We start from the raw sequence: 18,125 nt of genomic DNA, 5'->3' as shown, positions 1-18,125 counted from the left end.
ATAACTGGCCGTGTAAGTTACTTAACCCTGATTGCTTAAAAAAGGTAAAATAAAAATATCAAATCTTTTAGGAAAAATTTTTTTTTAAAAGCCAGAAATACTAGCTGTAACAAGAAAAAAAAACCCATTAGTGTCTTTACTATCAATAACATACATACATTACAAAATGAGAACTCAGCTTAGACAGAAGGAGAAGCAATCTTATGTAGGCTACCTACTCTTCCTGACAAAGAGCAGCTTAACAGATTCAAAATGCAAAAAAGGACCCTATGTTACTGGACATGCCCCATGTAAAAATGGGCTTTTCTTGATTATTTGTTTGTTACAAAGGTTTTCTTTTACTGTTGTTGAAATGATTGGGGGGAGGGGAAATAAATGGCTGCTTATTGAAGAAAAATTAATTTAAAATATAAACCAAAAAAATTATCGTTAAATTATTTCAATTTTAGCTATAGGGTTTTTTTTTAATTCATGTTTCACAAGAAATTGATATTCAGTCACAGTTCCATCGTTCAGGAAATGAGCCACGTATGAATTATCCAAGGTCTTTCTCTCTCCCCTCTTCCGTTTGCTGCTCTATATGCAGTTTCTAATGTCAGAGCTATTCACTAGCACCTTCCGCAGCAGGCACACTGGAGAAGATGCTTATCAGGCCTTACACACATTTCTCTTTCCCTCTCCCCATCTGCTGGTGTCCGAACTGAACAATTTTAGCTCTTGGAGGACAGGGATTTGCATCCATTTGTAGTGCCTACAAGTGATCTGGACTTCTATATAGTAGGTGCTTAATAAATGTCTGCTATATTCAATTGCCTCAAATGGATATTGAATCATGATGTAATGAAAAGATGACTATACTTAGAGTCAAAAGAGTGAGGTTCAAGTACCAGCTATGGTCAAGTGACAACCTTTCTGAGGCTCATTTTTCTCATGAAAAATATGCATCTTGTGGGGATGTTGTAAGGTAAGTGTTAGGGACCATTTAAATGTGAGTAGCTGTTATTCCCATTATCAAACATCAGTGTTAGTTCTCTCATTTCAATTACTCAATAGTGACCAGGTACCCATTAATAAGGAGGAATGATACATAAAAAGTGGTGGTGTGGGAGCAAGGTCACAGGACAAGAGGCTGATATGTAAAGGAAGAGCACAGCAGATCTCCCCAAAGTCCTTTCCAGCTCAAATGACCAATAGTTTCTATGATTCCTGACCTAAGAATCTCATTTAGTGGAGAAGGGAACTAGCAGTGAAAAGGATCAGTGTCTCAGAGCTAGCATGGATGTGAGCATCTACCAAGGCTAACCTCCCCCTTCCTTTCTCCACTCCACCCCACTTCTGACTTAAAGTAGAAGAGGAAACAGGAGGCCAGAGGGCTACTTGCCCGAGGTCACAGAGCTACTCATGGATGTGGATCACAGCTGCTAAAGACATTGGCCCAGAGCAGCTGAGGCTTTGTCCAGTTGTCCCTGGGTGGACATGGAGCAGATCTGAGTTTGACACTTGGGTCTTGTAATTCCGAGGATAATGCCGTTTCCATCACTTAGAGGCCAGAGTTGGGATTAAGAACGTTGCTGCCTCCCCAAGGCCTGATCCTCCAGGCTCCTCTTCTCTCCACGATTCACTAAAAAGATCCCCATAGCATGTGCTTTTGCATTTATGATACTACTTTGTTTTTATAACATTCCACTGAGGAAAGAATCAGTGCTCTATGAAAAATAGCGTGGAAGCTATACACAGAGCTGACAGTAGCTGGGGCATGAGGGCATTAAGAGCCAGCACGAGGAGGTATCAACGGGAACTGAAAGGGAGGAGATGCAAGACGCACCGTCAAGGAGAGGATAGGACTTGGTGACTTGTGAAAAACTGGGGAAATGGTGAGGCTAGTCACACAATGGAAACAACAGCTAGCGGAGTCTGAAGTGATGCTGGGTCGCCCAAGTAAGCACGGCACATGAGGCCTGGCAGGTGTACACAAAGGAGGTGAGAGCAACAACCAAGATCCAGGAGAAACAGCACACAGAGCAGAGGATGGACCCACTTTCAACCTGATCTAGGCTCATCCTTTCCACCAGCCATTCCCTGGGGCCATGTACCTAAAAATAGAAAGGCAGCAGTGGGAGTGGGCTAGCCAAGGCCAGCCCAGCCCTCAGGACAGCTGAGCAACTAGGTCTCCAACTGTCATAAGCTCGGCTATTTTAAGCTGCTGCTAGTGGCCTATGAACCCACTAGAGGTCACAACGGGTCATAATATGAGCTCAGATTTATATAGTTCTTTAAGATTTCCAAATGCTTCAAGCAAACTATTTCACTGGATCCTCACAATAATCCTATGGTTATAATTCATATGTGGCTCATTTTCTGAATGATGGAATGGTGACTGAACATGAATATCTCATGAAACATGAATTTAAAATAGGTGCTGTTATTAGTATTAGTATTTCATTTGTACAGATGAGGAAAATGAGGCTCATGAAAATCACATGACTTTCCCAGGGTCACATAGGTAGTAAACACCCAAGACAAGATTTGAGGCCAGACCTTCCAGTCTCCAAATCTGAATGGGCTCTGCTGGGCTGCTTCTCTGCAGAGCAGGCATCGCCCAGTAAGGCCAGCTTCCAACAACCCAAGAAGTAGATGGGGATGCCCATCCCAGCATGAGAGAAGAGCCTACAGCTGTGCAGCATTCCGGGAATACGCCGTATTCCTTAAACATTTTACAGGAAGATTGTACAAAGAAATACAGAATGCTGATAAATACATTTTTTAAAGTGTTTGCTTTTTAATCTGGTGACAAAGGGGGCTGACATTATTGACAATAAGGTTTCAGAAGGATCTATGGATTAAGAAAGTAAACTACATAGTAGAGACCTGAAATTTCATGTACAACTCTTTTAATCTGTTCTACAACGTACATGACCAGGCTCACTTTATTTTGTGTGCGTTAGGCTCCAAATAAATTTTCAGAGTAATTTTTTAAATCGTATGCATTGTCTACTTGGAATACTCCCTTGTCTCCTTAATCCAGAGATGGAAGAATTGAGTGTATTTCTGGTTGTTTCTTTCACAAGATTCAATTCTCCCAACCCCACAATCACCTTCCCACACTGTAACAATTGTTATTGCATTTTCTTTAGCATGCTAAATAACTGTGGAATTTCAAATACAAACAACAGCATAGTAGAGCAGAAATAAAAGTGAAGTAAAAATCAGAAGAACAGGGTTTTTTTCCTCCTACTTCTGCATTAGCTCATTGATTGATACAAGATAATTAATAACATCTCATCTGTAAAATGAGAGGCCTGGGACTATGGAATCTGGAAGGTGCCTTTCCAGCTCTATGATTCTATGATTTATCAATAAAAACAGAAGCCTATTCAGAAAAATTAGGCTAATTCAAAGAGTCTTGGCAAACACAAATCTGTTATGAACAAAATTTTTCCTGTGAAAATCTCTTTAATGACATCTTAGCAATGTGGCCATAAACGACCAAAAACCATGAACTGTACAAGGAGCCACAAAAGGATCAGAAGCCAAATGCAGCCGCCCAGCCAAGGCTGGCCACACATTAACAACAAGCTACAGGAGAGGAGAAAGTGAAGGTGGAGACAGAGAGGCAGGCAGGCCACCTGTCTTGGCCTGTTTCTTAATTCATTTGGTTCTATCTTGTTAAACGTTAATGTTTTATGTAGGAGCTGACCCCTCATTCTGTTTATTTGCTCATGTTGATCATTGTTCATCTTATTAAAAATTTTTTTATTACTCTTACCGGCTTCTTTGGCAATGGTACTGCCTGGGGAGAACCAAGGACCATCTCAAAGACTTTGTCAGAAAAAGGGATGGTCTTTTCTATACTGTCTCGGAAACGTTGGTCCCACTTAGCATACAGAATAGTTCCACCAACACCACCACCAATAAACAAGAGGCCTGCTCCAGCAATTTTGCCTGCAGAAAGCCTAAGATAAAGAAATAGCAAATAGTTAATATTTAAAAGAAGGAGGTTCTGAATATTACTGGATAAAACAAAATACTTGAAATAATTAACATTTTCAGAATACTATTTTCTCCACTGCAACCATCTCCAAGTTCTCTAGCACCATTTTCCTATGATCAATTCAGAAACCGTGAATAATGAAATCCGTTATCTTCACCTTAATCCTGATACATTTAATGCTCTATGGCAGGGATCAGTTACCTGCTTAGCTCCCGAAGAATGGGGACAAGAAAATCCCAAGCTAACAAAGATGTGGTCATTTATGAACCTACTCCTTTCCTCCTGAGCAGAGAAGAGGTTGAGAGATTTGCTTTGAACCCTAAGGAGAGTCAATAAAATCAACTAAGCAGGGAATATTTTATAAGTTTCTCCCCACTTAACGATGCCTCTCCTCCTGTGGCTTAGGAGACAGCACTGGAAGCATTTCACGAGGGCCTGAAACCAGACCCGATGCCTGGTACACATCAACGGTATAATAGAGACTTTTTCACTGCTTTCTGTGTCAAGCAGCATGCTAGCCATCGTATTTGGAACCTGATTCATTACAGAATAAACTTTCTCATAAGGCAGGTCAATCTCAGAAGCCCACAAAGAAAGCTTAATTAGTAAAGAACCAAAAAAGCTTCAGTGGGAAGGAGATTTCTTCTAGAGTCAATCTGAGAGCACAGAACTTAGGCCATCACTGCAAGACTCCGGTAAGTATGTTGATCTAAAATAGGGAAAAAGTCTTTAGATAAAGATTATGTGTCCCCACGTACATACATACGTACACACGTGTACGTTCTCTCTCTCTCTCTTTCTCTCTCTCATTTTACAAGTAAAAGACTTTAACCAGCACAGTAATAATGATGATGACAGTGAGGGCTCCTACAGGTCAGGCGCTCTGCCAAGTTTGGCTCTATTGATATCTCGTTTGATTCTCACAATAACCCAGGGAGGTAGGGGCTAGTCTTATTACTATCCCCATTTTACAACTGAGGGAACTGAGGCAGAGCTTAAATGACTTGTCCAAAGTCATTAACAGATGGTCACATGTCTGAAGTCAGGTCTTCCTGAATCCTGGCCCAGAATTCTACTTGCTGTGCCACCTAGTCTGCCTCTGAAAATCTCCCTCTACCCTTCAGCAATATCTTCCCAGGTTTTTTCTCTACAAACTTACCCTAGTCTCCCCCATCCATCCAGAACCTTCCCCAGACTTTCTCATGCCTGCTGGCATCCCTTCTCCCCATCTTAGCTAAACAGGAGCAGGCTGTCCCCACCTGGGCCTCGCCCCTCTTCCCAGAGGCTTCCGACCTCACTGAAGTGGCTGAAACTCACTGACCTGCCCAATCCAACGGCCCTCCCTCAGTCCTCAACGCCTTTCTCCTCTCTGGACTGTCAGGAGTTTGCTCCTGCTCCATCTCCCCCACCGGTCTGACCTCTCATTCTCCTCAGCCAGGTTCCCAACTACATCACGCCCACTAATCATGAGCATCCCCCCCAAGGCTGTCCTGGGCCTTCGGGTCTCTTTTCTTTCTCTATTCTTTCACTTGGTGACTTCATCAACTCCCGTGGGTTCAACAATCAACTCATGGAATGACTTCCAGATTTCTATATCAAAACTTTGTTTTTCTCCTGGGCTTCAGTCCCATGTCACCAAGTACCTACTGGGTAATTAGAAATGGGTGTCCCATAGGCATATCATACTAAAATGTTCAAAACAGAACTTTCTCACCAAATCTACTGCCCTTCTGAATTTCCCTACTGTATACTATGGTGTCATACACAATGATGCCAAAGCACCATCATCTTGCCAATTAGATGTCCAAAGGGCAGAGGTGAGGAAAATCTCAATGTGAATCTGGACTCTTCACTCATCTCCCCCCCAGTCTGCTGGCCAATCTGGCGACTAATCATGTCACCCTTCTCACCTACATCCCTGTGTTCCTACTCACACAAGCCCCAAAACCACTCACCTGGACTGTCAGAGCCTTCAAACTGGTCTCCATTCCCATCCCTACTCCACAAAGTAATCACACCATGACTTTCTTCAAGCGTAGGTCTGACCACATCCCCTGACCAAGAGGCACTAAAAATGCCCTCTGCTCCCTTAAGGAACTCCTGTTTGGCAGGTGAAGCTCCTCCTGACCTGCCCCCTTTGCAGTCACCTTCCAGATACATGTCAGAGCTCAGAGACACCGGCCAGAAATCTCTCTCTGCTCACTTCTACCTCAGGGAAACCCTGCTTTGGGGCAGTTGGCTGGTGTAAGAGATGAGTGCTGGGTTGGGAGGCACAAAAGCCTGAGTTCAAATCCAGCCTCAAACCCATTAACCCTGAGCAGATCACTTAACCCTCACTTGCCTGAGGAACTTTATCTGCAAAATGGAGATAATAATGGCAGCCCCAAGCTCCCAAGGCTGTAGTGAAGATCACATGAGATAACAACTAGAAAGCACTTAGCACAGTGTCTGGCACACAGGAAGTACTATACAAATGGCAGCTATTACAATAATAAGAGTAAGAAATTCTATTATTATTATTTCCTTAAGACTCAACTAAATCGAGCAGCTAAGTGGCACAGTGAACAGGGCACCAGCCCTGGAGTGTGGAGGACCTGAGTTCAAATCCAGCCTCGGACACTTGACACTTATTAGCCGTGTGACCTTGAGCAAGTCACTTAACCCCAACTGCCCTGCCATCACCCCTCAAAAAGACAAAAAAAGACTCAACCAAATCTCCCCTTTCTAGCACAGGATTTCCTGAATCCTTCCCATCCTGCCCTCCCACACCCAGTACCTCATGCCTTCCCTCCACCCTCAATGCAGATTTTTTTAACTTGGACCCATGAACTTGTTTTGTTTTTTGATATTTTGAGAAGAGCATCTCAGTAACAGGTTCCTTTGTAATTCTTTTTTTTTTTTTTGGAGGGACAATTGGGGTTAAGTGACTTGCCCAAAGTCACATGGCTAGTTTTTGTGTTAAGTGTCTGAGGCAGGATTTGAACTCAGGTCCTCCATAAATGCTTGCTGAAGCAATTCTGATCAACACAATGACCAACCATGATTCTGGAGAAATCCCAAGGAATGATAGCTTGTGAGTGAGGCTGGATTAGAGGACAGCCTGAAGCTTACCCAGCCAAGGCAGGGACTTGTTCTGCTTGATGATGCATGATTTTAACAAGGGATTTTATTTCCGTTGGTTTCTCAATTGGGGGGAAGGGGAGGGAAAGAGAATGCAGATCTTAGTTTTTTAAAAAATAATATGTTATAAAACAAAAAGTTAATAAGGCATGCTGATTATTCATAATTGCAAACATTTGTAATGATGCATATTCATCTACATACCCAGAATTTCTTGTTGTAGAATATCTACGGCATGGTCTCAAGGGACGGAGTATAAATTTTCTGCAGAGGCAATTCTAAGGAGGAATAAGAACATACAGAATGAAAGCTAAATTTAAAATATACGTATTCTCAAGCTTATATATACCAGAAGCTTATCTCACAAATGTCTGCATTTCATAAAAATGAATCTTAAAAATTCAAATGATTTTCAATAATGAGTTTGACCCCAAACATCCCTATGAGAAAGAACATTTAGCTGAGATTTAGGAGGCAAGAGTTTCTAGGACCAGGCTGAGCAATCTTGGTCAAGACGCAGACAGAAGACAAGAGTTGGGGGCAGCTAGGTGGCACAGTGAATAAAGCACTGGCCCTAGAGTCAGGAGGACGTAAATTCAAATCCAGCCTCAGACACTTAACACTTATTAGCCATGTGACCTTGGGCAAGTCATTTAACCCCAATTGCCCTGCATTCCCTCCTCCAAAAAAAAAAAAAAGAAAACAAGAAATTGGAGACCTCTGATGGCACTACACCCAACCTGCAAACAGGCAAGTGGCATCCACTTTCCATGACCTCCTATGGCAGCCCACTCAGCTTCTTCATATTGATATGTGTATACATTTTTATTTATTAATACATTTTATTTAAACTTCTATCAGTCATTAAAAACAAATGTATTAATGTATCAAAGAGCTGAAACCAAGAATGCAGTCGTGAATACAGACATGTAACATTTGTTGTTCACTTATTCATTAAAAGAAACAAGCTGTATATATTAGCTTTACAAGGTAGTAACAAAGTCATCCAACTAATTTAAAATGGATTTTGTTGTTATTTGATGTCTTTCTTGGAGATGTCAAATTTCCTTTCTAAATGCTCACTGATCTTCCATTAATAAATTCTACATTTTTACCAGAAATCATGATCAAATTCATGATCCCACTTTTCTGAAAATTGGAACACTTGCCTTTCTCTAGTCCTAAGCATCACCTAAACTCTTCTAATCAAAGCAATCAAAAAAGGTTCAAATAAGTCCTGTCTTAGGGCTCTCAGACAAACGGGAAGTCAGGTAGGAAAGTATTATGACCATTCAGATTTATTCATACCTGTCAGCTTGGAATTTCTAACACTAATTTTCCCCAAAACAAAATTGAAGGCAGTGAAGATAAAGCATATTTCTTGGCTGAACTTTCAACATAGGAACACGAGAAAATTACTTTTATAAGTTCCAAGTGAATTTTTCCTAAATGTGCCATTTCACCAAGGGAAATTCTAAACTATCCTGTAAGCCTAGATCCTTGGATTTCTGGAATATCAGATTCCAACTTCTCAACTCCTTTACTTGGAGCTGATCCTCCTGTGGCTCCTCAGTAACTGAATTCTTACTTCTGGGTGGTTGTAGCACTTTTTCTTTGACATTGAAGTTCTGGATTTTGGCTAGATTGTTCTTGGGAGTTTTCATTTCAGGGCTTCTTATAAGAGATGACCTGTGCATTCTATTTCCACTTTGCCCTATTTCCAAGAGATCTCAGCAGTACTGAGATTCCTTGAAATATGACATCCAGGTTCTTTTTGATAGTCCAATGAGTCTTACATTTTTTTCTCCTCTTTTCAATCTGTTCCAACTCAGCAGTTTTTGCTAAGAGGCCCTTACATTTTTCTTCTATTTCTTTCAGTCTCTTGACTTTTTTTTGCTATTTTTGGTCTCATGGAGTCACTGGGCTTTTTTTTGGTCCATTCTACTTCACAGGAAGCTTGTCGTTTGGTTAAGGTTGGTACCTCTTGGGTCAAGCTCCTGATCCCCTTCCCAGTTCTCTCTTCCACAGCTTTCACTTCTTTCCCAATTTTTTCCTCAAGCATCTCGTTTCATTTATGAAAATATTTCTAACTTTTTTTTTTAATGCCTGGCATCATCTTCCCTAGAAATTGAGCTTGTGCCCAAGCTGTGTTTTCCTCCGGGGCACTGCTTGTAGATGTCATTTCTTCTCTCTGTCTGGAGCATCCCTGCCTATCATAAGAGCTCTTGATGGTAAAATCTTCTCATTCCTCATTCCTACCTTCTACTACCTCCTACCTTCAGACTTGATGTTGGAGCTGGGCTCTTCGTAAGGAGAAAAAGGAGGCAAAGTCTGGGGCTGTCCTGCGCATTAAATATCATGCTGTTCCAGGACAGGGTGGGGAACCTGTGGCCTTTTGACCACATGTGGCCCTCTATATCCTCAAGAGTAGCCCTTTGACTGAATCCCCGTAATAAAAGGATTTGTTCTGTAAAACTCAGACTGAGTCAAAAGGCCGTACCCAAGGACCTAGAAGGCCACATTGTGGCCTTGACACCACAGGTTGCCCACCTCTGTTCTAGGATCTCGGGGACAAACTGGGGACCTACAAGCTGTCATTGCTCCCAAAATATTCTGATCCAGGGCAAGATCTGATTCCTGCAAGTTCCTGACCTGGGTTTGGGTCTAAGCAACAGGTGACTGCTGCTGGACTCAGGCCCTATCAGCCAGCTGGAAATCTCTGTTGGATCCAAAAGATCAAACTACAGGCTCCCCTTTGGCTGGTGATTTAGGTCTGGTTGTTCCACATCTAAAGGCTGGGGAGCAGACTACAACTGAGTCCCTGCTTTGCTCCTGAGATCCAAGCCGTACCCCACCAACTACTTTCTGAACTTCCTCCTTTTAATTCACCACACTGGGCTTCTGGATCTGGGACGTGGCTTGGGTCGGGGAACACTCCAAAGCTGCCAGCCAGCACCTGTCTTGGTCCCAGCCTAGGACACCATCTCTCTCTGAGCAGGGTACTCCTGGCCTGCCTCAGGCCCCAGGGTCTGCAGACCTTTCTGTCCATCTCCCTAGGTCAACTTGTGATCAACAAATGGTTGACAATGTGACAGTTTCCAGATTTCTCTCTAAGAATTTAGTCTTCTAACTCCAAAAGGCTTATGATGGAAAATGCTATTCACATGCAGAAAAAGAACTAAGGAGTTTAAATGCAGACTGAAGCACACTATTTGCTCTTTTTTGATTCTTCTTTCTCGTGGTTCCCCCCATTGGTTCTAATTCTTCTTTACAATATTACTAATATGAAAATACGTTTAATGTGAATGTATATGTAGAGCCTAACTCAAATTGCATGCTGTCTTGGGGTGGGGGGAGGAGAGGGAGGGGTAGAAAATTCGGAACTCAAAAGCTTATGGAAGTGAATGTTGAAAATGAAAAATAATTTTTTCTTAATTTTTAAATTTTTAAAAAAATTCATTCAGTCTTGGTACATTTCTAGGTGTCTGAAGGAGTATTTGTGAGAGGAATTCACTATCCTGTTCCTGCTTGCTCTGCCCTTTTGGATTTTTAAATGAGAAGACAGATATCTAAGTTCCCTTCCAGCCCTAAATACCTATGATTGAATGAGATTGAATTTCAACAAAAACTAAGAACCTATTATGTGCAAAGCATATCAGGAGGCAGTACTGGGAATACAAAGATATATAAGGGATAATAAAGGTAAACATGTTCTCCCTCCTGTCCTTGCCCTGGCTTCAACTCGAATCCTATCCACGAGAGCTCTTCTTACAGCCTGCCTCAGCCTCTCAGTCCTGCCCAGGGCCTTCCTTCAGAGAGGAAATTCCACTTAACTGATTTCGTCTATATACCTGCTTATTTGCGCATTGTGTCCCCCATTAAAAATGTGATGCCCTTAAGTGCAGAGACTTTCTGCCTCTCTGCTTTCCCAGATATTAGCACAGTGCCCAGCGCACCATAAACACTACACAAATGTTTCTTGCCTGCCCTGAGTCAGTTATCATTTGCTGACAAGGTAAGTTTTAGGTGTGTGCTATGGCTAGAGCCCCCAGGACAGCTGTATCATTAAAGGGAGCACTTGTTTAATGTGACTCCCTCTAACACACGGCGCCATCACTGGCCTTGCTAGCATCTCAGGCCAGTCCTACTGCCATGACCTTTTGAAATAAGAGAATCGGACTCATGGAATATCAGAGTTGGAAGGCCCACAGAGCTCACCAGGCCCAAAAGCAGGCACTCGGAAATGCCCCGTTCTGCAAGAAGCCTCTCCTGACTGGGCGCACTGCTGCTGTGCTTCCACCTCTATTTCTGATTTCTCAGGTACATAGCTTGTTTGTACACAGCCGTCTGCACACTTCCTTCCCCATGAGACTGTGTACCCTTTCTTTGCATCCCTACCATCCAGCACAGTGGCCCAGCCCACAGCAGACACTTCATGACTGGGAGCTGCTGGAAGGCACAGAACATGCTTTTGCCTTTATTTGTATCCCTGGCACACAGTAAGCACTTAATAAATGCTTGCTTGTTGACTTAAGGGGGAAAAACTAGATAAAGTCCTTCATTTTTTTTTTGCTTTTTTGGAGGGCAATTGGGGCTAAGTGACTTGCCCAAGGTCACATAGCATGTGTGTGTGTGTGTTAAGTGTCTGAGGCCAGATTTGAACTGCAGTCCTGACTCCAGGGCCGGTGCTCTATTCACTGCGCCACCTAGCCGCCCCTCTTCATAATTTTTTGTAACCTTCAACTGATTATTATGAGTCCCTAGCCCTAGAGTGGCTGGTTGTGTCCTCTCAGCTCCAGGAGGACCACAACGACACCACTATGTTGGGGCTGAGGTACAGTGGGTCCAAATGAGGCTGATCAGACTGTAGGAGCTGGGAAGGCTCTATTTACAGGGCAGCCACAAAGAGTCCACATGAACTTCGGGAGTGGAGAGGGCTCTAAATTTGCACATTTCGTGTTTCTTTGGAGCTACTGCAATTCTGCTTTGCTCACAGAACCTAGATAAAAATTAGGGAAAAAAATCAGATAAATACGAAAGTTTCTAAGTTTATGGAAAATGTTTAAGTGTTACACAGATGTGGGACTTAACTATTATTTAATCTTCAAAACAGTTGCTATTGTAAATAAACCACGCTTTTTGCACTGATTTCACTCTGATCACTGGAATAGGATTCGTATCTTTAGTTAGGGCTACCACCAGAAAAATTATGTCTCAGTCATCCAGGCAAGAATCTCTGTGAATTACCAGGAAACTCCACTTGCTCTGGCAGGCCAGATCCCAGCTTTGGGTGGGTGGACACTGGATTCCCAGAGCCCTCATTATATCCATAACCCTTGCAGCTCTAGAACAGGGCAAACCCACCAACCTCTGCCAATGTTTGCTCCTGCTCATCCCATACTGAGTGGAGAATACAGAAACCGACTAGGACTGCAATTTGGTCAGGCAAACATGGCTACATGTATGGAATAACTGGATAATTTCATATAGCTTATAGGAAAAAAAAGCAGCAATGGGTATGTTTAGGTCAGTAAGTGCTATAAGCTAGGGAGGAAGGCAAGAGAGACAATATTAGTTAAGAATTATCTGAGAAGGTTGTTGACTAACTCCTCCCCAACCATCAGGTGTTCCTAGGAGTTACCTTTCATGTTTGCTCTAAACACATGTTTATAAACATTAAAGACAAAAGAATGTTCCGGTATTTAGGGGAAGGGGTAAGTATGGAAAAGGAGGAGGAGAAAGCAAATTCTAAGCTGATTAAGTTCAGTACAAGGATGCTAAGAGCTCTATAGGGCTGAGGACCCTAAGGCTATAGAGTCCCCTAACACTAAGGAATACTGATTAAGCATCTGTACAAGTGCCAGGGAAATTTAATTCAACAAGCATTTATTAAATGGAGATGGAGTTAGAAAGGAGGAATAAAAGTCAACTGGTCTCAGATCTCAGGAGGCCGGTGTCATTGCATCTCCGAATATGGAGTGAAGGTTTCAGGTTGAGAAGGCATGGAGGAAGAAAGCAACACATGTGCATGCTGCACAGAAAATAGATTGTTCACAATTTTGTTAGAATTTGGATTTGTTAGATTTAGAATTTGTTAGAATTAGAGAATGAAGAATTCCAGACTCTGAATAGAGGGATGACAGAATGAGGCTTAGAAAAATTCAGGTTAATGGGCCACTTTACCTAAATCAGGAAAGGGCCTGAAAACCAAGACACAGACTGAAAGCAGAATGAAGTCAGGAGGAGGTGATGGTAATATTTAGGGTGGTTAAGGGAGTGGGGGATGAGGAACATTACAAATAGTGAAGAGAGGAATCCACAATATACTAAGGAAGAATTGAAAGAAAAAAGGGCAGATCATAACCTCTCTACAACACTTAGTACAGCAGACCAGGGTCTCATTCTGGCTTTGGGGTCAAGGCTTCTGGCCAAACTAACTAGTGGAAAGATGTCCCAATTGACGGAAGTGGAAAATTTGGGAAAAGACATGGGATAGTAACTTAAAAGGGCAGCACAGTAAAATAAATCAAGATATTTCAGTTTCAAAAAATGGGATAGGCTTGTACCCGTTTAAAAGTAGAATCTGATGACTGGCAAAGAGAAAACAAAAATGTCAGACCTAGTGTGAAAACAAGGTTTCTCAAAAGCCGCATCTAAAACACAAAATAGGCTTCCAATGTGGAAGAAGGAAATCCCTATTGTTTTTGACACTGAAAATGAGAGAGACAGAGATACATGCTGGAGAGAAGAGGTAGGAGCAAAGAAGAGAACTCCTGGCACACAGCTGTAATTTACAATGACCAATATAAGAACTCTCACTCTCAGTGACACAGAAAGTCAGAACCACTCTCCTGTGTACAGGAAGACTAAGAAACTATCAGTCATTTAGTCATAAAAATCAGACTTTTTTTTTTTTCTTTTTGGAGGGAGGAAGGCAAGGCAATTGGCGTTAAGTGACTTACCCAAGGTCACATGGCAAGTAAAAAAAAAAAAATCATACAATTTTGAAGCTAGAAGGCACCACCATTTTGTCTACCCATTTTCATTTTGTAGATGAGGAAAATGAAACCCAAAAAAGTGATGCAGTGCCCAACATCTCATAGTTAGCTTAAGACAGAGGAGGCTGTGATTTTCCAAGAACACCAGACCTCTGGTTCTTTTCAGCAGAGGATGCTGGATGTGAGGTGAGTGTCCAAGGCTGAATTTGAACTCAGGAAGATGAATCTTGCTGGTTCCAAGCCCACTGCTCTATGCACTACGGCTCCACCTACCTGATCTAGTCCATACACCAGAAGAATTCACACATGATCAGTGACTGATTATCTAGCCTCTGCTTGAAGACCTCTGTACTAAAGGTCTCATATACAAGATATAAGAGGAAATGATTCCAAATGTATAAGACAAAGTACCATTCCCAAATACATAAATGGTCAAAGTATATGACTAAGCAGTTTTCAAAAAAAAAAAAATGCAAATGCAAACTATCAACAACCACATGAAAAATCACTAATTAAAGAATGCAAATTAACACAACTGGGAGGTTCCATTCATACCTATCCCCTGGTAAGGAAACAAAACAAAAGGACAAATGCTTGGAGGCAGCAGACTAATGCACTCACTGTTAGTGGAGCTGTGAATTGGGCTAATCATTCTAAAAGGCAATTCAGACCCAGCCCCAAAAGGTGCTGTTTGCCTTTTCTATGAGGGCCATGCTACTACCTATGCCCCAAAGAGAGCAAACAAAAAAGAAAAGAATTCTTATTTACAAAAATATCCATAGAATTTCTTTTCATAGTAGCCAAAAATTGGAAAATCAGTGAGCACCTACTCATCAGGGAATGACCAAAAAAATTATCGTCTATGAATGTAGTAGAATATCCTTGAGCCACAAGAATGGCAAAATGGGTACTTTCAAAGGAAACTGGGAAGAGTCGGATTTGAAAAGGAGGAGTTTGGTCTGGGTTGCCTTTTGATGATAGCTTTTGATGAATTTATGGGAGGACAAGAAGGAGAATCACACAGAATCAAGAGATGTGGATGGTAACAGGATACTATTATAAAATGACTCAAGAAATTTTTTTAAAACTTAATCATTTCTCTATACTGTAACAGAAAATCGTCAGGATCATTAAGTCCATATTTATATTAGAACGTCAACAGCCATAACCTGTCCACTGTTTCCTCCCACCCCACTCAAGTGAGGAAATAGTTATGGAAGTTCAGGGTGCCAAGATGGGGCCATGAACTCCAACATGCCAAGAGATCTATGTCAATTCACTGTTGTGAATATTTCTTTGAACAATGAAGAATTTCTTGATTAGGGGACAGGAATGCTCCCAGTGATAGCATGGGTGGCAGCAAATCTAACAGTAGGCATCAATTAAGTGGGTGGCCAGTTGCAACAATTCAAGGCACATGACTGGGCTACTAAACCTTGAGCTCCATTATTTAGTAGACTGCTGTCATGACATCACAGACAAGGGTTCTGAAAGGTGATAGTCAAAGTCCTCTCCGTAATGAGAATTTCAGTAGAATTTTAAAATTAAAATTTTTTAAAGTTGTATAAGCAACATTTACTAAATGACCAACTACATAAACTGTATGTTACAAAGAATGCAAAAAGCTAAACCTGAATATACACTAACTGAAAACATGAAAAAAGCAACAGTTTTTAAAAATTATACATAAGAAAAAATCAGAAGAGAACCAGGAATGAAACAGTATTAGAACATTTTATTTTTATAGGTTACTCTTAATGCACACCTTTTTAAACATATTGTCAATAACTGACTTTAGACTTTTATGGACCTTTTTGTAATTCTGTATTTGAACGTTTCTGTTGAAGGTTTCTAAGCTTAGAATAAATTTTACAAGTTAGTGGTCTAAAAGGGTAGGAAGAACAGTTAGGCTGATGGCTTGCTCAGCTCTGTCAAGACCAGGAACTTGGCTTCCAATAAGTCCATCCTCCAATCAAAGAGGGGCCCAGAGACCTTTTCCCAATACAGTAAAAGCCTTCTGGAGTAGTATTCTGGCCTGCCTCTGAGTCAGGAAGACAGGAATTCAAAACCTTCCAGTGACATATATCAGATGTGTGACTATGGGCACGTCCACTTCATCTCTCCCTGCCCAGGCACAGGGCATCTCTCTAGGACTAAAAGTTATATACAGCTAAATTCCCAGGTCTGCAAAAGACTGGAGTTTCTATACCAGGTCACCACCCTGATGAAATAAAAGTTCTGGCCAAAGACAAGAAACCTCACCAAGGAAAAAAATTAGGGTGAAGGTTTTGCCTATTAAGTTCCAAAAACAGGGTGTGTGCGCAGGCCTGGGAAGTGAGCAGTTGGAAGGAAATCCAAGAGCTGGCATCTGACAAGGATTTCTGGAGTCAGCTGCAAGGAGGAAAAGAGAAAAAAGAACAAAAAGGAAGCTGTTCTGACTACTCTCTCAGCAGTGCCCGGCCTCCCTGCCCCAAAACACCCAAACCAAATTAATTTCTGCCAGTTCCTTTGATTTAAGAGCACTGAAGGATAAAGGAAGCTATAAGTCTCAGCCAGGGCACAGTAGAAGGGAGAGAAGGAGGAGGACTAGGTAGGACCAACCGGACCTCAGAACCTGGCCGAGGAGCAGTCCTGGCCCCCCACGTCTCCTTCCCTGGTAACCAGAGCGTTGGCAGCTGAGCAGGAGACAGACGATCCTGAGAAGGGCCAGGCCTGGCTGTGGTACACGGCTCAGAGACAATTAAATGATCCCCACCGAGCAGCACCTGCCCACAAAGAGGGGCCATTTAACCAGCAGGTTCCAGAGCCATCCTCTCTGCGCACACGCCCCCGTGTACACTCCCTTTATGATGCTGGACCAGACCTTGCCTCGCAGCATTTTGTACAGGGTCTTCCCAAAGTCTTGGAGCAGTTTTGGCCGATTAGGGCTCACTAATTGAATTAACTAAAGCTTAATTGATAATCAGCTCTACTTGCAAAGCCCGAATTCTTGCCAGGCTCCTTGTGACCGTGGGCACGGGGCTCCCTGCCATCAGCCCTGGAAGGGTGTCCTGGCACAAGGTCACGACAACTGTCCCCCTCCCCCTTCTGCAAGGACCGCGAGACCTCCTATCTTTGGGGTTTCCCACTGGTTAGAAGCTCTAGGTAAGATCAGTAAGAAAAGGGCAGACCCCCGGCCCAGTAATAAACCGGGCAGAGAGAAGGGACTGGAAAGGCCAGTCGGCATTGCCAGATAGCCACCCTTGCTTCCGACAGCCCCCGAACTACCGCTTCCAGCAGCTTGTGCGGCCTCTCCCTCTCGCAAGCTAGGCTATGCAGCCGCCTCGGGAGCCCTGAAGCCTGCTGGGAACTGTAGTCCCCCGCTGTCCGCCTCACTCGGGGCTCCTGGGCCCGCCCCTCGACCTTCAGCCACTGGCTGAGGCCACCCGGGCACGCGGCGCACCAACCACCCCGGCGCCGGCAGGCCTCCATTGGCCTTTGTCAGAGAACGGCGATCGGGGATTGGCGGAGCGCCGCGAGACCCCGCCCCCTCTGCCGTCAGCCCGCCTGGCCGCCACCTTCTCCCTCTCCCCACCTAGCAGTCTCCCCTAATTCATTCTGCTCCGGGAGCTCTCCTCGAGTAACGGCCGACCGCGCCCCCCGAGCTCTCGCGAGGTCCCGGAGTGGGAGCCCGGGCCTCGAGAAGCGCGCTCCGCTCGGGCCTCTCCAGAGTCTTCCCTCCCCTCGCCTTCCGTTGGCGGCCCCGCGCGCTCCCCGCGCTCACCTGGGCAGCGGCGCTCACGCCCGTTAGCTGATAAACCCGCAACATCTCTTCGGGCCGGCGGGACGCGCGCGTGCGGGCGAGCTGCCGTGAGCACGGGAGGGCGTGCGTACGTGTTCCCCGGCCGCCCCCTCAGCGCCAAGCCCGACAGCACGCAGAAGAGGGGAAACCGGCGGAACCGCGCAAGCGCAAACGGCCCACTGCCCCGCCGCCCCGCCAGACTGACAGAGTCCGAAAGGGGCGGACTGGGGAAATG

The 18,125-nt window shown here is 43.6% G+C and overlaps 1 protein-coding gene across 2 annotated transcripts in view; it reads right to left on the bottom strand.

Moving 5' to 3' along the window:
- The window catches only part of IMMT (inner membrane mitochondrial protein), a 46,129-nt gene extending 28,004 nt beyond the window's left edge, over positions 1–18,125 (bottom strand). The window contains exons 1-3 of one of the 2 annotated variants that reach the window (XM_069101068.1): positions 17,873–18,125; positions 7,316–7,389; positions 3,767–3,953 (exon numbers count right to left, since the gene is read on the bottom strand). In XM_069101068.1, the coding sequence (XP_068957169.1) occupies positions 3,767–3,953; positions 7,316–7,389; positions 17,873–17,917 (306 nt within the window). In that variant the 5' untranslated portion in view covers positions 17,918–18,125. The remainder of the gene's footprint in view (positions 1–3,766; positions 3,954–7,315; positions 7,390–17,872) is intronic. The other variant, XM_069101067.1, reaches the window with a different exon arrangement.

This window comes from Petaurus breviceps, unplaced genomic scaffold (assembly GCF_028583685.1).
Source record: "Petaurus breviceps papuanus isolate PSGF00001 unplaced genomic scaffold, PetGlider_PUasm1.0 446, whole genome shotgun sequence".
In the NCBI taxonomy this organism is placed as follows: Eukaryota; Metazoa; Chordata; class Mammalia; order Diprotodontia; family Petauridae; genus Petaurus; species Petaurus breviceps.
The sequence above is the reverse complement of the archived record's forward strand: the minus strand, read 5'-3'. Positions and strand labels throughout refer to the sequence as shown.